Genomic DNA, 20,331 nt, shown 5'->3' with positions numbered 1-20,331 from the left:
GTGTGACTGTGGGTTGGCGCCTGTCCCTCTCTGAGCTCATTTCCTTATCTGTAAATCAGGCTGATGACTCCCCCAGTGGACCTCAGAGAGCCTAGCCATGGTCACGATGATCACTGAGGACATGAAGCGGCCGCGGAGGACCAGAGCCTGGGTGCTGGGCTCCAGACCCACGATGGCCCCTCAGGCCCTGTGTGATCTCGGCCAAGCAGCGCTACCTCTCGGGGCCGCCTTCCTTACCAGACCGTTCACGCAACAGGATGAGGACACATGAGGCCTGCAGGCACCCGACCGCCCCAGGGATGGGACGGGACGGGACAGGACAGGACGGCCGGGGGCATGACAAACACTCCACTACCGGCCGGGGTCAGACGATCTTCCTTTAATACAAAGTCGATATATCTACATACGCAGAGGTGGGAAAACCACCCAGCTGCTTCCGTTTGAATAAACAGTGTTGAAAGCAACGGCAGATCCGCTCTTGTACAAAGAGAAAAACTCATTTGCTCAGGGGTGGGGGTGGGGAATCCCATCCTGCTTCTGCCCCATAGTCCCCGGGGGGAAAGGGTCCCCGATCCAGGCAGAACATGGCCTCTCTCTCCCGGAAGAAGCGGGACCCCCCCCCCCATTTTGTTCAGTCCTCCTCCTCAGGGGCAGTAGACGGGGGAGGGGGCTCAGGCGGCAGGGGTGGGGGTCCCTGCCCTCTCCTCCGTGGCAGCACCCACCCCGGTGGGTTTCTGAACCTGACGATGGTGGACCAGAGCCCCCTATTCCCCCCACCCCCCCCATCAGACCGGTCTTTGATATGTTTCAGAATTAAAAAAGAAAAAAAGAAGAAAAATGCAAAAAAAAAAAAGAAAAAAAGAAAAAAAAGGAAGAAACCAGGAGCACAAGGGCCCCCTGTCCTTGAGCGAGGCACACCTTCCGGAGGGCAGCGGCCGTGGGAGGAGGAAGCCAGGTGCCCCGGGGGTGGGTCTTGGGGGGGTCCCCCTCCCCCGCACCTACGAATGGGGTCATCACACAGAAACGTTCTCTACGGTGAAAAAATAGACTAGTCTGTGAATGGAACAGGAATAAGCAAAGTTCTTTTTAAATCTGTTGACTGGCGAGTCTTTTTTTTTCCTTTTTCTGTTTGTTTCTTCTTTAAAAAAAAAAAAAATGAAAAAAATACACTATTTAAAAAAAGAAATGTCACTGGATACGGTTACACAGAGTCTGAAAAGAAAGATGAATTTTGCACCCCCCGGCCCGGCGGCGCCCCCAAGCTGCAGGGCAGGAGGGCTCCCCCCGCAGACCGGGGCTCCGGCGCACGGCCCCGCCCGCCTCTGGGTCCGGGGAGAGCCCCTGCTTGCTCCCTGCCCCCCACCCCCCCAGGAATCTCTCGTTCGGAATCGGAAGGAAATGAGGAATGTGCCAAGTATCGGAAGGCGGCGGCCGGTGCCGGGGGGGGGCTGCTGGGCACCGCGCGGGGGGCTGGGGCGCCGCGGCGCTCCTGGACCGCGCAGACACGTGGCCGCTGCCTCCTCCCGCCCTGGCCGCCGGGGGTCCAGGCCTCGGGGGCCCACCCGTCGGGGGCGGAGGCATCCGGGCCGTTGGAGTCTGGCCGGCGGCAGCCATGGCTTTAGGTTGCATAGTGGTCGAAGCTCCCGAGGTACTCCAGCGCCGCCTGGTAACAGAACTGGTACTCGTCCTGCGGGGTGGGGGGGACGGTGGGCTCGGTCAGGGCCCCCAGCTGTCCTGCGGCCCCCCCGCCCTTGGGGCTCCCATTGCTCCCTCGGGAGCCAGCCTCCTGCAGGGTAGTGCCCCACGGGGCTGGGCTCTGACCCTAGAAGGGCCTCCCTCTACCTGCCTGGAGCCCCTCCCCCTGCAGCAGGGTGCTCAGGGCTGGGGGTCTGACCCTGGCTTTGCCTCCCCAGTGCCGGCAAGGGCCATGGGGCTTCCAGACCTCCGGCCCGTCTCGGGGTCCCAGCTGAGCCCTGAACCTGCTGTGACTTTGGAACCGGGACGGACGCTTCTCTGCCCACTCTGGGGGCTGCTTCTCGGGTCTGGATTTCAGTCTACTCTTGTGTCAAAAGGCCAGATTCCTCCCCTGCGGGGCCCCTGCGGCTGTCGAGGAACTTGTGCCCACAACAACCCAGAGTGAAGGCTGACTGTGCGCACCCATCTCGCGGAAGAGGACACCGAGGCAGGGGGGAGGGGCGCTGGCCGCAGGGGCCCCGCCCGCGGCGCTCACCTCCGTCTGCACCATGGCCGGCCTCTGGGTCCGCAGCATCTTCACGGTCTGGAAGATGTCCACGACGCCCTCGTACCGCATGCGTTCCAGCACGATGCTGAGCGTGATGAACACGCCCGTCCTGCCCACGCCGGCACTGGTCGGGGCAAGCACAGCCGTTCAGGGCCGGGTGCCCCGCGGGCCCGCACGCTGCTGCCCGATTCACGGGGCCCGGAGAGAGCCCCAACCCGCAAGCCTGGGCGAGGCTCGAGGCGGTGCCTGCTGGGCCTCAGTTTCCCTGGCGGGGTGCGCGGGACGGCTCACCTGCAGTGGACGGAGATGGGACCGTCCTGGCCGAACTGTTCCTTGGTCTTGTGCACTTGGCCGATGAAGTCAATGAAGCCCTCCCCCGACTTTGGCACGCCCTGCTCCGGCCAGTCCGTGAACTGGAACTGCCGGACCGTCCGGGACTGGCCGTCCTGGAATGAGGTCAGCGACGGTCGTGGCTGGCTTCCCGCCGGGCGGGCCTCCCGTGCCCTCTGCAGCCAACGCCACCCTCACCCCGTCCCGCCGCCTGCGCTGGGGGCTCGCTGTCCGACAGCATCTAAGGATGCCGATGCCGACGCCGCGCTCCTCGCCCTCCGCCGACCCCCGCATGTGGTGACGATGTCCTCTCGGATGGCACCGCCCGCCAATCCACAGCTCCGGTGCCATCCGCCCGGCCAAAGTGGCATCCAAGGCCACCGTTGGCTGCCGCCCCGTGGTGCACCCGACACCTGCCTCCCCCAGTCCCGGCCGCCGCCTCCGGGCTCCACGCGGCATCTCCGCCCTTCGCCACCCAGCACGGCGCCACTGTCCGCCCAACACTCCGTCTGTCTGTCCCTTAAAAAGCACCACCCGGCACGATCACCCCACCTCTCACGACCCACGGCTGCTAACTCCTCATCCGTGGCCGCCACCCCCCCTTCCCTGCCCTTTCTCTGCCCGCCCCTCCCCCCAACCCTCCAGCAGGGCCAGCCAACACCGTCCCTCTCCGCTGGCCTCCAGCCACGGTGACCCAGTGGCCCTTTTCCCGCAGGTCACCATCCGCGGGCGCCGTCTTCCGCGGACCTCGTCCGCCTCTCCCTCGCCCTCTGCGCTCCCGATCACGTGCTCTCCCCCAAAGGGTGCCATCCAGCGAGACCCCGACCCTGACGGCCTCCGTTCCCACCTTCCCCGGTCTTGTACCGTCAGTGGCAGAGGTAGCGTTGGTCAGCGAGCGTTCGTTCTTCGCGACCCAACGTCGTTTTCCACGGATTTCCTCCACCCCCGCGGGCCAAAGGCTTGCCCTTCTCCCAGCTTCTCTCCCTACCCGGTGGCTGAGAACAGCTCCCCCTCGGCCCACTGGGGGGACCCCTTTCCGGGACCTGCGCTCACTCTCCAACCCGCCTGCCTCCCACCCAACCCCGTCCGAGCTTGCCTCCGTCCGCCACGTCCCCCGGCAGCACCCACGGGTTCTCCAGTCCCACGTCCCACCGATCCCACCGCACCGGCTCGCACCACCCAAGTGCCATGGGCCGACCACACCGGTCGCTCCCTGGGCTTTACCACCCACTGGCAAGGTCGGGACCGACCTGCACCATCATCCCAACCCCCTCTCCCACCGCGGAGGAATCCTCCGTCTCCCCACAGGGCTCCCTGCCTCTGCCAGTCTCTACGGGCTGCCGGCAACCCCCGCTTCCCCACAGACTCCTTACCCACAAACAGCACCGACCCGCTGCTCTCCCCCGCCCCGCGCGGTGCTGAGACCCAGGTCGTGACCCTCTTCCGGTCTGGGGCTCCCCGGCCCACCGCCCTGCACCGTGTCACGTCTCTCCCACCCCGCTTGGAGCGCTGCCACGCCGTGGTCCACGGGGAACAGCCCGCTCTTGCCCTCCTACACCATCCCCTTGGGCCTTGCTCCCTGGTGAGCGGCGCTGCGCATGCTCCCAGGGGGACACTGTGGGGTCGGCACCGCAACTCGGCGCTCTCCCCTACCTGTTTGGTGCTGGGAGCGATCGGTCTTCTCAGTAGCCCAACCCCCAGGGCCTGGTTCTACCCCCGGGCCTTTGCTTCTACCCTCAACTAGGGAAGCCCCCTCCAGACCTGCGCAGCAAGACGGGATTCCAGCGTCTGCCAGCTATCCCTCCCCACACTCACCCGGGCATCCGTGACCTTGAACTCCCGCAGGATATACTGAGGCATGTTGTATTCAGCCATCGGGTCCACTACGAAGTACTGATAGCGGGCGGAGCGCTCGGCTGGCCAGTACTGGTGACATTTTTCCTGTGGAGGGGACGGCAGCTGTGGTCAGCCCGGCCGGAGGCCTGCCCCCAGTCCGTGGTCACCCCCCTCCCCACTCCGGTCCGTGGCTCACCCCCGGCCCCCGCCCCGCCCGCGGCTCACCCGGCCCCGCCCGCGGCTCACCCGGCCCCGCCCGCGGCTCACCCCCGCCCCGCCCGCGGCTCACCCGGCCCCGCCCGCGGCTCACCCCGCCCTGCCCGCGGCTCACCCGGCCCATCTCCCGCAGCTTGGTCAGCATCACCACGATGGTGGAGTTGTTCTCCCAGAGCATGCGCCAGAAGTCTTCCGTGGTTTCTGCCAGCGGCCCCTGCGTCGCGATGTAGGCCTTCTGCTGCCTGCAGTGTGGGGCGTGTGAGACCAGGGCCAGCGGTGAGGTGCAGGCCCAGGCCGGGGCCCGGCCCGATGCCCATGCCAGCGGGTCCCACCTGCCACGCCCCTGCCTCCCGAGGAGCTGTCGGCCAGCGCCCCACCCCCCACCCCACCTCACCAAGCCTCCCCATAACCCTGTTTTGCACCTGGGAAGCCCTCAGCCTCAGGGTAAGTTCTAGTGCCTCACAGAGGCAGCAGGACGCCTGCTAACTTCTCCTGCCTCCCCTTCCACCCCCTGGAGGACCAGCCAACTCCTTCCAGGAGTCTGAATGTGCAGGATTTCGGTCACCCTGCAGCCTCCGTGCCAGCAGGACCTTCTCCAACACCGTCCCTTAGCCAGGAATTCTCAACCTTGGCACCGACATTCAGGATCATTCTCTGGGACGGGCACTGTGGGGTGCTGAGTAGCACCCCGGCCTGCCCCCCCGCACCCCTCCTGTTATGACTAACAAAATGTCACCAGACACAGCCCCATTTCCCTTGGGCGGCAGAACTGCCCAGACCGAGAACCACTGCTGTACAAAGGACAGACGGAACCACATCACAGACAGCGGCCATCCCTTAAATACACAGCTCCAGGCTCCGTCCTCCTCAGCCACGACCCCCGGAGGCCAGCGGGGTGTCCAGCTCCGTCTCCCACGTGAGGCTGGAGACCCCTGGGCGGAGGGGGCAGAGCGCAGGTACCTGTAGCCGTCGATGAAGCTGGCGTTGATGTAGTCGGAGCCCTCCACCCCGCGGATGGGCTGCAGACAGACCCGCGTGCTCTCGTAGGGCATGATGTTCACCAGGCGGTTCTTGAACTTGTTACAAGGCAGATTGGCACTGATGAAGCGGGACGTGTGGGCTTTGGAGTTGGCCAGGCGCTGTGGGGACGGCGGAGGGCGGGGTCACCAGCAGCACCGGATGGCCCTCTGGCGGGCGCTGGGGCTGCGTGTTTTCCCAGCAGAAGCGCTAGGGTGGAGTGTGGGGCGGGGACGAGACCGCCCCGCCCCCGCCGAGGCCCCGCCCCCGCCCCGCGCCGCCCCTCCCACCTTGAACTCGAGCTCCATGCCCGTGACGTGCTCGCCGGGCTCCACCTGCGCCAGCTTCTGGATGTAGGCGTAGAGGCTGCGGGCCGGCACCTCCGTGTTGCCGCAGCCCACGGCCTCCAGCAGGGCCTCGTGGATGAAGCTGTACTGGTCCTCCGTCTGCACCATGTAGTTGCGCTGCGAGCGCATGAGCGTCACGTGGCCGTACACGTCCACCGTCTTCTCGGGCTTGATCCGCTCCAGCATGGCGTCGATGACGATGAAGCAGCCGGTGCGGCCCACGCCGGCACTGCGGAGACGGGCACGGCGGTCAGGGCCCCCGCGGGAGGCCCCGGGGCGGGCGCGGGGGGCGGCCAGCGGTACCTGCAGTGCACGACCACGGGGCCCGCGTCCGGCGGGTTACAGGTCTTCACCCTCCGCAGGAAAGCCAGGAACGGCGTCGGGTACTCGGGCACCCCGTGGTCGGGCCATGCCGTGAACTGGAACTGGCGGACCTCCCGTTTCTCGCTGGAGCCGTTCTGGGGGGCCACAGGGACACCGCGGTCACAGCAGCCCTCCGTGCGCGGACAGAGGACGCCAAATTCACACCCGGGGGGCCCAGATGCCTCATGTACTGGTGGGGGGGGAGGACCCCACCGATGTGTCCCAGCATAGCCAACATCATGCCGGACTTTCTCCCCAAATCTGCCCCTATCAGCTGGGGGTGGCTCCATCGCACCCGGTGTTCTGGCCAGAACCCAGGAGTCCCCCTTGACTCACTGGCCCTCCCACATCCAACTGGCTAGGCCTGAGTCTGTCCCAAACCCGCCTGCTTCTCACGCACTCCGTGGCGCCCTTCCTGGTCCAGTGCCCTCTGCCCTGGACCCCCTCCTCCAGCTCTTGCCCCAACAGTCCGCCCTCCCCCACAGTGGCCACCAGAGGGCGCCAGTGAGCACCTGAAGTCACGTTTGCCCCACCCCCGCAACAGAGCTCCCATCCACCTGAGAACCCCACCCTGAGTTTACCCATCTACCGGAGGGTTAAAGCCCAAGTCCTCAGAGACCCTCCCCTCCTCCTCTCTGCCCCTCACGCATTCTGCTACAACCATAACACAGGCTTCCTCATTGTTTCTCCATCATGCCAGGCATGGTCCTGTCCCAGGACCTTTGTACAGGCTGAGCCTCTGCCAGGAATATTCTTTCCCCGGATCTCATGGCTCCTTTCCTCATCATCTCCAGGTCCCCTGACATAGACTTTTCTCCCCCCTTTCTACATATAAGATTTGTCTTTTTTTTCTTTTTATCAGAGAGAGAGGGGGAGAGAGCGAGCACAGGCAGACAGAATGGCAGGCAGAGGCAGAGGGAGAAGCAGGCTCCCTGCTGAGCAAGGAGCCTGATGTGGGACTTGATCCCAGGACGCTGGGATCATGACCTGAGCTGAAGGCAGCTGCTTAACCAACTGAGCCACCCAGGCGTCCCTATAAGATTTGTCATTTTACATGTTACTGTCAATGCCTTGTCAACCAGACTAAGCTCTAAAAGGGCAAGACATTTTGTCTGTCTTGGTCTTTGCTGTGTGCCCAAATCAGGGCCTGACGCACAGTGAGTGCTTACTGTTGACAGAGGACCTGGCTGGAGTCTGGGGAACATTGTGGTGTCAGCTGTCCTCTCTGCCCCATAATAACAAAGAAAAAATGTCCTCCAGACAGCAAACAGCCTCACAGTTGAGAACCAGTGAAGTAGAAGACACATGGAACCATGTAACTGACAGGAGCCATCAGTTAAATACATGTCTAAAGTTCCCTCTGCCCCAGGCCTGACTGCCCAGGCTAGGAGGGACTCTCTAGCTTTGTCTCCTACCCACCATGGGCCTTGGCTCGGTGAGGCCAGAGGGCAAGCAGGGAGGGAGGGCCTGGGGACGTAACTGATGGCAAGGGGACGACAGGCTCACTGCCATGTTGGGTTCTGCTGGTTTTGTCCTCCTACTGTGGCTTGGCACAGCAAGTCCCTCCTCTGAGTCTCTCACCTTCCCCATCTACGCTACAGGCTTCGAAAGAATGTGGTCAGCCTGGGTCCACACGCTTGCTTTTCTCTGTCTGATGGGAGCTTCCGGGACAGAAGCCGGAGCCTTCTGACTATCTCTTCCCCACCTCCATCACCCCCTCCCAGGCACCAGGCCTAGCCTGGGCCCTACCTTGTGCAAAGAGAATGTCCGGACACAGAACGTGGCCAGCTCGATGGTGTCCAGCAGCGTGACCTGGATGAAACCGTAGGTCTCTGTGCCCCTGTTGGGCCAGTACTGATCGCACTTGATCTGCAGAAGGCGAGAGAATGGAGGTGAGCGCGGGCTAGCGCTGGCCGGGGGCACTGGGGCTGCAGGGTCCGGGCCCCACCCGTGATTTCTCCTCTAGCCGTGTCATCATGACGATAGTAGCTGAACGCTGTTCCCACACCATACGCCAGAAGTCGCCGAAGGTCTCCGGCAGCGGTCCCTGCGTGGCGATGTACGCATTCTGCCGTCGGTAGCCGTCTACATAGTTGGCGTTGATGTAATCGCTGCCCACGATGCCTACGGCCGGGGCAGAAGCCAGAGATCAGAGGGGGATCCTGCAGTCTCCTACATGGATTCTGTATGGCCTACCACCTCCTGGGGGCCCTCCTGGACTGCCCCAAGGTGTCCCCCAAGGAACCGTGGAGCCCGAATGTGGAGGTTTCTCCACCTCCACACTACTGTCCTGGGGGCCAGACTGTTCTCTGGGGGGGGCTGTCCCGCGCACGGCACGGTCTGAGCCGCCTCTCAGACCTTTAGATGCCACTAGCTTCCTCTCCCCCGGAACGTGAACACAGAAATGTCCTCGGACCTTCCAAATGTTCCCTGGGCACTGAGAACCGCTGATGCAGAGGGACAGATGGAAACAGCTTACAGACAGCAGCCATCAGTTAACCACATTCCAAAAACTCCCCGGAGCTTCTGGCTGGAGTTGGACCAGGCCTGCGGCCAGCATCAGGCCTCAGTTTCCCTACTCTGTGCCCGCGCTCGTCCACGTGGCCACGTGGAGGCCCGGTGTCCGCGTGCTCTCCCTGACACGGGCAAGGGCGGGAGGGGGCCAGGGCTGCTACCTTCGATGGGCTGGAGGATGACGCGGGAATGGTCGTACGCGATGACGTTGGCGTAACGGTTCTTGGGCTTGTTCACTTCCAGGTTGGAATGCTCCCACGTGAACTGCTGGCCGGGGTCGATGGACTGCAGGGGGAGGTGAGGGGGGGAGGCGTCGGGGTGCGGCACTGGGGGGCCGGGTGGGGGCGGGAGGCGGGGGCGCCGGCTTACCTCGTACTCCTGGGAGAGTTTGAGGCTGTCGTTGGCCTTGAGGCGCTCCGTGTGCTCGGCCATGTCTGCGATGGGGATCGGGGGGTGGCTGAGCATGCCTGGGAGGGGGAAAAGCAGACCCCGCGGTGCGGGCCGGTCACTCGGCGGCCGGCCTCAGGGTCGGGGGGCGGGGACACTCTACAGTGTGAGTCTGTGATGGACGCGCTGTGGTTAGAGCGAGTGGTGGGGGTGGGGAGGGTTCAGGACGGCCCACGCTGGGGCCGGGAGCCCAGGCCTGCGGGGCTGTCTGCCTGCGGCTGGGGCGTTCAAGGAGCAGCTCCCAGCTGAGCCCGACAACCCAGCTGCAGATGCAGGGGAAGGGTCGCCCCAGAAGATTCCAAGCTCCTTGTGCCTCGTGGCAAGAACCAGGCAAGTGACAGAGAAATGGAGAAGCAGACGCAGCTGGCTGGGCCTCTGGAAACCTCACTCCCCAGGGCACGGGCTGGAGATGGACACCCCTGTCTGCCTCTCTGGGATCAGAGTGACCGTGAGGTCTGCTGCCAGGGAGCGCTAAGGCACTGGGGAGGGGAGACGGTGTGCACTGGGCGGGGGGTCCCCATCTCTCTGTGTGCCTGCATGGGGCAGGTGCAGGGAGCCCCTGACCTCTGAGGGCTCCTTTCCCCGTCTGATGCATGGGATGGTAGGGGGATGGGCTTGGCTCTTTCTCCCCAGTGTCTGGGTCTGCAAAACTGGCCTCCGCTCCTGGGGTCTGGCGGGCTGAGCTACGTGCCGGCCCAGAGGTACAACCCAGCCAGGCCGGCTGGTAAACACCAGAATCCCCAGCCCCCCCCGGGTGCTCCCCAAAAGCCCTTTGCTGAGGAGTAAAGCTGGGGTCCTGCCGCACACCCCCACCTACACGCAGTCACGACCAGCGACCTAAGGGCCCAACAGACCAGACCCCCGACTCCCTGGAGAAGCCAGTGCGGGACAGGTGGACAGAGATCAGGAGGCGGGATGGAGAACCAAAGATGGAAACAAACGGGGAGCGTGGGGATGGGGCGCGAAAGGAAGCCGAGAACAGAGAGACACAGGAACTAACTTTCAAAGTGAAACCCCGGATCCCTGAGGGGGCTGCTGAGGCCCGAATCTGCAGAAACAGCAAACAATAAATAAATGAAAACACACGGGGGCCCCCGCCTCCCCCATCCCCCGCTGGATGCACGCACAATGGCCGGGCGACAGACGCAAAGGGCAGAGCGACTTCAACAGGGGACACACGCTGCCCGGCGCCGCCCCCCTCCCCGGCACCCAGGACCTGCGGGAGCTGCTGCGAGTCCCTCCGACCAGACTGCAGCCAGTCCTGGTTCTCAGCAGGCACTTCGGAAAGATCCCAAAGCTCTCGGCCTTTTGTCAACATGTCTGCCCCCAACCCCCCTGACCAACCTGGCCTTGGGTGCCCTGCTGGGGTCAGCTGAGGAGATTTCAGATAAGGTGCAGGATGGTGAGGGTGAAACTTGGGGGCGGGGGAAGGGCCTATGGGCCCATGCCATGAGCTTTAAGAAGGACAGCAACTATCAGTTAAATATGGGTGTTAAAAATCCTCACTTGGATGGAAATAGAACTGACATGACCTAGTCCAGAGACAGAAGAGAAAAAGGAGTACATGAGGGGTGCCACATGGGACCTTTTGTGATCCTTTATGGCAGACTGCAGCCATCAGTTACACTTGATCTTAGGCGGAAGGCAGAGAAGCGACAGTAGCCATCAGTTATATGTATATAAGTGATCAAAATCCTCATTTGAATAACAACAGAACTGATGTGAGACAGTTTAGCAGCAGAAAAGAGAAAAGAGTATATTAAGAACAGCACGTGAGGTCATGCATGAGCCCTTAAGGAGGGCAGACTGCAGCCATCAGTAACACAAATGTTTAAAATCTCTGGTTTGAACCAGTTATGAGACAGGAAATAGACAGGAAGCTCAGAGACAAGAAGTAGAGACTGGGTGCAGGGGGAGGGACAGGTGTAACCATGCTGTGACCTCATAAGGAGAACAGCAGCCATCAGTTAAATGGAAATCTCCTTATTTGGTTAGAAGCAGTTGGCATGAGCCCTTTAAGAGGAAAAGGATGAGAATGTGTGTGGATCACAGTACAGAGGATGACCAAGGACAAGACCCTGGTTCCTTCAGTTCTCCCTCCAGGCATGGCAGGTGACCTGAGCAGACCCGTGTGACTCCACAGGGAACTGTGGAGAGCCAGGAGAGCATGAGCATCTGTGGGCGACAGACGTGCAGGGCACACGGGAGGCACAATCTCTGTACCTCGCCAGGGGGACATCCCACAGGAGCGTGGGCAGAGGCCAAGGAAAAACCCAAACGCCCACCCGAGTGTCCCTAAGACCAGAATTGGGAGCCAGAAGCAAAGCTCTTTCCGTCAGAAGAAAGGACGGTTCTTGAGCCCATTTAGTTTTTGAGGGGTCCTTTCTGCTCCCAGAAACAACCCCAACCACCAGTGGAATGCAGCTTTGCAAAAGCCACACTTGGTCATAACCGGACCCCGTCCCTGAAACCCCCAAGCCCGGATCCACTCAGGATTTGGGAACCAGGCATTTCGCTGCACGAAACCGCTCGGCCGGGGGCCGAGGGGGCTCCACGGAAGGGGCTCCGCCGAGGGGCCCACTCCCTCGTCTGTCACGCTACCTCCCCCCGGCAGTATGCATCCTGGCACCGAGCCTATGCACGTACCTGGCGTCTGGAAGTTAATGCGTCTCATTTCCACAGGGTCCTTGGGGTGGTGGGGGGCCAGGTCGGCGTTGTTCAGGAGGCATTTGGTGCGGGGCTCTGAGTCCTTGCGTTTACTTTGTGGGAGCAAGCAGAAGACTCCCTGAACACCGGCACATGCCCCCAAACGCACACGAATTCGTGGGAACGTCCGGTACCAGGAGCGCGCGACCCGGCCAGCAGGCAGGGGGCCACGAACATGCACAGCTGGGGTCCCCAGGACGGCACGTGCACGCGCCTGCAGCCTGCTGGCACCCCCTTGCCCCACGGGCACAGCACCACCCGGATCCCCCTCCTTGGTCTCTCGCCCAAGGCCTCCCAAGGACGGGGCTCGGTCCTTACCTGTCGGGTTTGCTGCTCCCGAAAGCAGACACGGATTGGAAGGAGGGAAAAGAAGACAGGTGAGGGCTACCAAGCACCTGTTCTGTGACAGTGGGCGGCTTTCCTAACCCCCCAGAGCCTTGGGCTCCTCTGAACACAGGGCACATCCTTCCTGCTTGGGGCCCCACCATGACAAGGGACATCTCTGCCTTCCCTTTCTAAGGCGAGACATGTCCCGCGAGGCCTGGCAGGAATCAAGTCACTGGCCTGGGTCTGAACCCAGGCTGTGTGACTTTCATCCAGTGCCTTAACCTCTCTGAGCCAGGGTTTTCTAGCCGTACGGCGGAGGACCTCTGTGATCACCCTGTGTGACTGGCCTTCCCCGGACCTTCCAGATTCTCCTTCCTCTTCCAGGGAGCCCTCCCTCCTGTCCAGTGGGGCAGCGCAAAAGGGCTCACTTCTTGTAGAGCAGGATGGCAATGACGATGCAGATGATGAAGACCACGGCTAGCACGGGCCCGATCACCCAGATGAGCCCCTCCTCGCCGTCCACGATGGGCTGCGGGTCCGGGTTATCCAGCTGGAAGGGATCTGAGAAGGGGCTGGCCGCAAACGTCTGTGGGACCAGGGCGGGAGGGGCCTCCATCAGGGTCTGTCTTACTCGGTGGTCAGAGTGGTCTTCTTCCAACAAACCTACGTCCCTCCCCGACTCCAAACCCTCCTCCGATGGTTCCTAAGAACCCTGAGCCCTGGCCTGGCCCTTTGCCAATCTCTGCTCTCCCCATCGCCTCCCTCGGCCTCAGCCACTCCCAAGTCCCTTTCATTGCTTTCGCCCCTCCAGACCTCCTTCCAGACCTCCCTCCAACGTGTGCAAATCCTGACGTCTTGTCTTGGTGGAACTCCTACACAGCCACCAAAGGCCTAGGTCCCAAGTCCCTTCCTCTAAAAAGCCTTCCCCTTGGAGTACCCCCACCTCAAGTCCTTCCCTCCGCCCAGCCCTGGCTATGGGAAGCTGGAAGGGCCTGTGGTCGGGGCCCTGGGGGCTGAGGCCACGTCGGGGCCTGTGCACTCGGAGGCCGGGGCTGGAGTGGGCGGACACCGTCTGCGACTCACAGGCTCGCTCTTCTGCAGCACTGCAAGCACAAAGAGGACGTATCGGTGGCCGGGCTCCAAGCCCCTGTTGTCGAAGCCACCGTACTGCTTCTGGTCCCCGGGGTGGAAGGTGGGTGGCAACATCGAGAAACGAGCGGCAATGTAGGGGCGGGGCGCCTCCAGCTGGCGCGAGTGCCTCAGGCTGCGCCTCTGCAGCCGCGAGATGTCCTGGATGAGCTGTGGGAACAGGGGCGTGGGGTGCTCAGAGGCCGGCCGGCAGCAACAGGGCTTCCAGAGGTCAGGACAGGCCTGGGCCTGGCAGGTCCGGGCCCCACCTCACCTCCTCCAGATCCATGTCTTCTGGGCTCCCCAGAGGGGTCAGGAACTGGCCACCACGAGACTTGCGCAGCGGCACCATCACAATGAAGTAGTTCCTGTAAGGAGACGAAGGGTCGGGGGCCAAGTCCGATGAATGCCTTCTGGAGGTGGGGGGCCGGGGTGGGGGGAGCCCCTGTGCACTGAATCTTCCCTTCTGCTTCTATGCCCCTAGAACCCCAGCCACACAGGACTATAGTTCCTGATTCAAGCCTCCAGGTTTTTGAGTATGTGGTTCCTTCTGCTTCAGGGAGCCTACCCCAATTCTAGCTCTTGAACTCCTACACATCCTTCAAAGCCCCAGCTTCCATACCCACATCTCCTCATAATCCTTAATTCTTCTCTGCTCCTCAGGGAGAGTCCTCGTCTCTCCACTGGAGACTCTCAACCCTGGTGCCTCTAACACACCATGGGTCTGAAAGTGTCTGCTTCGCAGTTTTGTCTCCCTAGCAGTCTGGGAAACCAGAAGCCGAAGGTCAGGCACAAAGGACTATCAGGAATGATGGAGGAGAAGACATAGGCCACACGTAGCGACAGTGCTCATGAAATGCCTCTGGGCAACCACACAGGCTGGGCTGACACGACCCACGTCTTACAGGCGAGGGCAGATGGCTCGGCCCAGTCACAAAGCTGGCTAATGAGGGGGTGAGGAATCCTTGGGGGTAGTGGGCAGTTGTGATCATACTGGACAGGCACGGGGCTCTGGCCGTCGGGCAGGTACACCATGATGAAGCCGTCGGAGTCGGGCTTGGGGGCCACGCTGGGCTTGGCACTGAGCAGGTTAAAGGCGGTCCAGGCCGTGACGGTCTGCTGAAGGCCACCCAGGCTGCTGCCGCGGTTGGTCAACACAAAGTTGTAGAAGGTGTTGGGCTTGAGGTGCGTGATGAGCTTTTTGGTGGTGCGGCCGTCCACGTCCAGTGTGAGCCCATTGTACTGGATCTGTGGGCCAGGGCTGGCTCAGCGGGGGGATCTGTGCTGAGCCCCCCGGCCCTGACTGAGCCTTGATCCCAGGCTCTGCCTCAACCCCGCTGAACTGTGATCCCCAAAGGAGCCCCAGCCCCGGCTCTAAGCCCAGTGTTGACTAAAACGTAATTCCAGAATAAGCCTCAACCCTAGGCTAACTCGTGACCCTAAGCAGATCCTCAATCCTGGCTGAGTCCCAACTCTGACTGAGCCCTCATCACAGACTGAGTCCCAACCCGGACTGAGCTCTGACCTCAGACTGAGCCTGGATCCTAGGCTATGTCGCCTGCAAGGCGGATCCTCAATCCCAGTAGAGCCCGCCCCCGACTGCCAACCAACCTCGACTGAGTCCCAATCCTCATTCAGCCCTGATCGCAGACTGAGCCCTGACCCAAACGGAGCCTCAATCCCAGGTTAAGTCTCGACCACAGACGGAGCCTCAGTCTCAGCTGAGCCCTGATCCCACTCAGCCCCAGTCCAGCTGAGTCCCAACCCTGGCCAAGCCCCAGCCCTTAACCTGGCCCGCCCGCTCCAGGGGCTGGGGGCGCGGGCGGTCTGCACCTTGTAGGGTGTGGGCGAGTTGTAGTTGTCGGGAAACTCCCAGCTGAGCAGAACGGACGTCTTCATGATCATCTTCACCTTGAAGTTCTTGGGTGAGACTGTGCCGGGCAGCGGCCGAGCGGGAGAGAGCAGAAGAGAGGCCCCGTGAGGGCCGGCGGGAGGGCGGGGCGGGCCGGTGGGGTGGGGGTGGGGCGGCCCAGGCGCTCCCTGTCATCCGCTGTGCCTGTGCCCACGGCCTTACTGCCTGGCCCTGCCTGGCCCTGTCCCAAGTCCCTGCCGGGGAGGGGGGAGACGGCGCTGCTGCAGAGAGAAGACGGAGCAGGAGGGGGAGAGGGAGGGTGCGGGGGGGGGGGGTCGGTGGGGGCGGCGGTGCCACCTAGGCACGTCCCACCTTTGCCAACGCCGGAGCCTCGGGGTCCGGACTCGCCTCGAGTGTCCACAAGGAAGCAGAAAAGTGATCACTTACCTGGGTGGGGGAGAGGGAGGGGGCTGGGGTGGGGGTGGGCACGAGGCCCGGTCCGGCTCTGGTGCGGGGATCGCCGCGCGCCTACCTTGGTCCCGCAGGAACGTCCGGTAGCGGACGGGGGGGCTGTAGGGGCCGGGGCCCTGGCGCGTGTGGGCCCGCACTTGGAGGTCATACGCCGTGTCGGGCTTGAGGCCCCGCAGCGTGAGCACGTTCTCGGCGCCCGGCTCGGCCGCGGCCGGCAGCTCAGTCTCTTGGGCGGGGCCCAAGGCTCCGGCCTCCCGCACGGCCACCGTGTACTTGACTATGGCCCCGTTGCGCTCGGCGGGCACGGGTGGCAGCCAGCGGAGCAAGACAGTGCCCGTGGAGGCGTTCCCAGCTGCCTCGAGGATCTGTGGGTGGCCGCGGGGAGTGTCCTCGGGGATGCTCAGGACCTCGGCCGCCTCCTCGCCCAGGCCTCCTCGGCTCCGGGCCGCCAGCCGAAACACATACGTGGCCCCCTTATGCACACCCAACGCCGTATAGTGGTCCTCAGTGGGTGGGAACTCCAGCGTGGCCAGGGGCGAGTCCTCACGGCCGAACTGCAGGCGGTAGCCCAGCACCTGGTCCTCGGCGGTGCCGGCTGGGGGCTCCCAGTGTGCCAGCAGGCTGCCCTCAGGGGTCTGCTGCACCGACAGGGTGGGGCGGCCCAGCACTGCAGGGAGGGGTAGACAGGGGGCATGTCAGGGCCATGTGGCCTGTCAGAGTCAGGAAGTCTAGAAGTCATGAAGCAAGGGGCAGGGCTGCAAGTTTTAGTATATGTGCTGCCGAAGCGAGCACAGGGCTGCAAGTTTTAAGAGGGGTCTCAGGGAGGCCCCACTGTTCCAGGCAAGGGAACAGCCTATGCAAAGGCCCTGCGGTGGCACTGAGCTGGGTGAGTGGAAAGAACAGTGAGGCGGCCGGGGACTCAGAGCCCAACAAAGGAAAACGTCTCCAGATGCCAGAGCAGGCCCGCAGAGGTTTACCTCTTCTCGTTCAAAAGTCACTCAGCTCCTGCCTCAATGATGTGCCCCTGCCTCCTGCCAGCATATGATTAAATACTCATGGGACACAGGAACGTTTCAAAACCTTGCCCTTGCCCCATGGTTCTCACGGTCTCGGTAGTAATCAATGTGTCAAGGTTCTTGTAAGTCTGGCAGGAGAGAAGGTCTACAAATAAAACCAGTCTTCTCCTCCTGCAGGACTTATCAGGACCTTTCAGAGCTGTGCTCTGAGCAGTCACAGAACATGCAGTGGGTCTGCTTGACAAACACAGCTGTAATGCAAGATCCCTGAGAGAAGAAGAACAATCAGGGGAGGCTTCTTGAAGGAGGTAATGCGTATGCTGGATACCGAAGGATAGAGACTAGGCAGATAGAGGGAACAGCATGGACACCAGCGGCGGCATGGGGATGGGCTGGCCAGGAATGCTGGGCTCTTTGGGCTGAGGGAGGGGCCCTGGCAAAGGGGTGGGTGCAGGATGTGAGGTGGAGGGCCCGGAGCCTAGCATTCCTGAAACACAACAAACTGTTGCCTGTGCCACACCTTGGCCTGGGCTGTGCCATCTGCCCACAACCTCCTCCCCTTACATTTTCACAGCAACCTTGCCTCCTCCTCAATGTTGGCTGGAGTAAAAAAAAATAGTCCCTTGGGACTGATGGTCGGGGGCCTGGTGGGGCCAGAAAGGGAAACTGAGGCAGGGCCGCTAAGAGAAGAGGTTTCACGGTGCAGTGTGGGCGAAGGGCACACGACCTCCGAACAACCTACCCAGGGTGATCAGAGTTGTGACGAGGGAAGGTGGGGGAGAGGGGGGTGCCGGGGCTGCCCAGAGGGAGCACTGGACCGAGACTGTGGGCAGGTGGCAGGCCAGGGAAGGGTATCCAGGCAGAAGGAACAGCCCTGGTGAAGCCGGGATGGGACACGGGCCTGGCTGTGGTTTCCACCTGGCTGCAGCGAAGCAGGCGGGGAAGCCAGTGAGGAGGAGAAGGCGGGGCTGGCCGGCCTCCTGAGTTGCCCCCGAGTCTCTGCTCTCGCCGGCCCCGCTGCCCAGTGCTCTCTCCCTGCGTGAGCTCAAGAACTCCATGGGGTGCTCTGGGGGCAACAGGGCCATGGTGGGGGCTGGGGGGCTCTCTCACCTGCTCCCTTGGTCACGACCACCTTGGGTTTGCTGCGAGCACCGTCGCCTTTCATGGTGTAGGCGGCTACGGTGATGGAGTAGGCGGTCTCAGGCTGCAGGTTTGTGATGACCATCTCCTGCGGGCAGGGATGGCGGTCAGCCGCGCCACCGGGCTGGAGACCGGCCCTGCCCACCCCCCTCCCTGGGCTGGGGTCAAGCAAGGCGGATGTGGGGCCTAGTCTGCGGGTAGAGGCGTGCATCCGAGCTCATGCACAGACCCCAACACACAGCACGTCCATGCGAAGATGGGCACATGCAGCCCGATACCCCAACATCTTCCACGGGGCCACCTTTGCCCCCAGGCTGTCCTTCCTGCACCGGCCACAAGAGGGCACCACAGTCACGACCTGCCCTCCTAGGCCCACAGACCTCCAGGGCTCCCACCTCCTATAGGGGTTAAAGCCCAAATCCTTCACCGCCTGTCCCTGCCTCCTCCCACTCCCCCCTGCTCCCTCTGCTCCAGCCACTGGGCGACCTCACTGCTCCGGGATGCCAGGCTTGCGCCCACCCTAGGGCCTTTGCCTGGGCTGTGCCCGCTGCCTCCACGACACCCACTCGTGCGCTGGAGATGCACCATCAGGCCATGAGAGCCAAGTGTTAAATTCTCAGGAATTTTGTAAGCCCGAATTAAACACAGCCATTATCTGAAAGTAACTTACGTACCCGTACTGATTAGAACAAAGGTAGTGAATACTCAAAACCCACCCTCTCCTCCTGGTCTTACTACATTTCGCTACGATCAAGGCCCTCGGGGTGATTCTGTCTCGTGTCTGCAGCAGGAAGCTACAGGTGATAAGCTACAGATCGGGACTGCCCACCCCCCAAGCTCAGAGAGCGCCATCAGTAAATCTTTGCAGCCCCTCTAGACCCTGCCCCAACCGGAGCCGTCACTAGACACGGACAGTTGACCTTGGACAACGTGGGGATAGGGGTGCTGACCCCCGTGCAGTATAAAATCTGCTCGGCACTTCTGACTGCCCCCCCCCCAATTCAACTACTATTAGCTTCCTGTTGTGCAGAAGCCTTACGGATAAACGTAACTGACAAAACATCATTTGCGCGTTATACGTATCAGATACCGTATTCTTACGCTAAAGCAGCTAAAGGAGAAAGAGGAGGTCACAAGGAAGCACAGTACTGTGTTTCTCAAAAACAAACTGGCCGATAAGTGGACCTCCGCAGCTCAAACCCGTTGTGTCCAAGGGCCAAGTGTATTTGTGTCTTGTTGCAGTGAGCCTTCCTCTCCCACACTGGACTGGGACCCCCAGGAGGGCAGGCTCAGGTCTGTCCTGGTCACCGCTCGGGAAATTGTGGCTTGTCCTGCAAACGTTCGAGCTGCCGCCTGACCTTGCACACATACCCGTGTCGGCCCTCACAGTCACACGTGTGTCCACGTCCCCACGCATGCACACCCACAAACACGGTCCAGCATGCCTGGGCGTAGGGGGCGGGTGGCCCCAGTTCGGGTGCATGTGGAGGGGGATGGGGATGGACGAAGAGAGGGTCTCCCGCCCCTGGGCCTCACATTCATCCCTCCCAGGGTCTTGGTGGATGGGAGGGGCTGCGGTGGAGGCCTTGGAGGGAACTCACCCCTCGGCCTGGGGGCAGGGAAGAGGCAAAGCCTCTGGGTGTGGGTGCGGGGTCTGGTGTCAATTTAACATGAGACCTGGGGCTTTCAGAAGACTGTGTCCTGAGGGCCTCTCCCCTCCCCACCGAGCTGGGGCCCACTGACCCTCTCACCACCCAAGGGCCACAAAGAAGCAGATGCTTTGGCCAGAGAGAGAAACTCTGAGGTCAGAGAAGGCTGAGCCAGGTGACAAGAGTCTGGCTGGGTTGGAAACTGGCCCCCACTTTGGATCTGCCAGCCCTAGGTCCAGCAGGGGAGGCGGTGGGGTGCAGGGGTGAGTCAGGGCTGCAGAAAAAGCTTAAGCAAAGGTGTGGCGGTGAAAACCAAGGCTGGGCGCTGCGCAGGAGGGGCACCGTGTGAGTCCGGTGGGTCTAGGGGCCATCCAGGTAAGAGGGCTAACGTATACCCCCTGAGTCCAGGACCCCAGTAGGGCTCCTAGGGCCATCTGCCTGATTGAAAATTGAGGCTACACACTCCACATTACCAGTAGGCATCTGGGGCCCAGGGGAGAAGATCCTCTTACAAAAGACGTGCAGGGGGAGTGTGGGGGGTGGTGGGGTGTCACATCACTGCACGGCCCGCGGGAGAACACTGCAATGGCCGGGCAGGGGTGCTACTTACATATTCGGCTGTGTCGTCCGTCTCCCACTGAGCGTGGGAGGAGGCGGCAGGGGAGAGAGGAGGAGGTGAGCAGGTGGCCAAAGAGAGAGAAGCAGGGAGAAGGCAGGAGCGCAGGGTCTG

General features: G+C 62.3%; 1 protein-coding gene across 5 annotated transcripts in view; it reads right to left on the bottom strand.

Moving 5' to 3' along the window:
• Positions 1 to 364: 364 nt before the first annotated feature.
• PTPRS (protein tyrosine phosphatase receptor type S) overlaps positions 365 to 20,331 on the bottom strand; it is a 94,733-nt gene continuing 74,766 nt past the window's right edge. For 2 of the 5 annotated variants that reach the window (XM_044254476.1, XM_044254478.1), the window contains 22 exons: positions 17,923 to 18,040; positions 15,858 to 16,463; positions 15,307 to 15,404; positions 14,468 to 14,721; positions 13,748 to 13,841; positions 13,429 to 13,644; positions 12,774 to 12,931; positions 12,337 to 12,348; positions 11,959 to 12,071; positions 10,313 to 10,360; positions 9,235 to 9,332; positions 9,027 to 9,150; positions 8,300 to 8,475; positions 8,101 to 8,220; positions 6,292 to 6,446; positions 5,932 to 6,217; positions 5,585 to 5,763; positions 4,740 to 4,866; positions 4,388 to 4,513; positions 2,534 to 2,688; positions 2,231 to 2,366; positions 365 to 1,687 (listed from right to left, as the gene is read on the bottom strand). In XM_044254476.1, the coding sequence (XP_044110411.1) occupies positions 1,619 to 1,687; positions 2,231 to 2,366; positions 2,534 to 2,688; positions 4,388 to 4,513; positions 4,740 to 4,866; positions 5,585 to 5,763; positions 5,932 to 6,217; positions 6,292 to 6,446; positions 8,101 to 8,220; positions 8,300 to 8,475; positions 9,027 to 9,150; positions 9,235 to 9,332; positions 10,313 to 10,360; positions 11,959 to 12,071; positions 12,337 to 12,348; positions 12,774 to 12,931; positions 13,429 to 13,644; positions 13,748 to 13,841; positions 14,468 to 14,721; positions 15,307 to 15,404; positions 15,858 to 16,463; positions 17,923 to 18,040 (3,468 nt within the window). In that variant the 3' untranslated portion in view covers positions 365 to 1,618. The remainder of the gene's footprint in view (positions 1,688 to 2,230; positions 2,367 to 2,533; positions 2,689 to 4,387; positions 4,514 to 4,739; positions 4,867 to 5,584; positions 5,764 to 5,931; positions 6,218 to 6,291; positions 6,447 to 8,100; positions 8,221 to 8,299; positions 8,476 to 9,026; positions 9,151 to 9,234; positions 9,333 to 10,312; positions 10,361 to 11,958; positions 12,072 to 12,336; positions 12,349 to 12,773; positions 12,932 to 13,428; positions 13,645 to 13,747; positions 13,842 to 14,467; positions 14,722 to 15,306; positions 15,405 to 15,857; positions 16,464 to 17,922; positions 18,041 to 20,331) is intronic. The other 3 variants (XM_044254479.1, XM_044254480.1, XM_044254481.1) reach the window with 3 other exon arrangements.

The sequence above is a fragment of the Neovison vison genome, chromosome 6, assembly GCF_020171115.1.
Source record: "Neovison vison isolate M4711 chromosome 6, ASM_NN_V1, whole genome shotgun sequence".
NCBI classification, from domain to species: domain Eukaryota; kingdom Metazoa; phylum Chordata; class Mammalia; order Carnivora; family Mustelidae; genus Neogale; species Neogale vison.
Note: the sequence above shows the minus strand (reverse complement) of the source record. Positions and strands in the feature narration are given on the sequence as shown.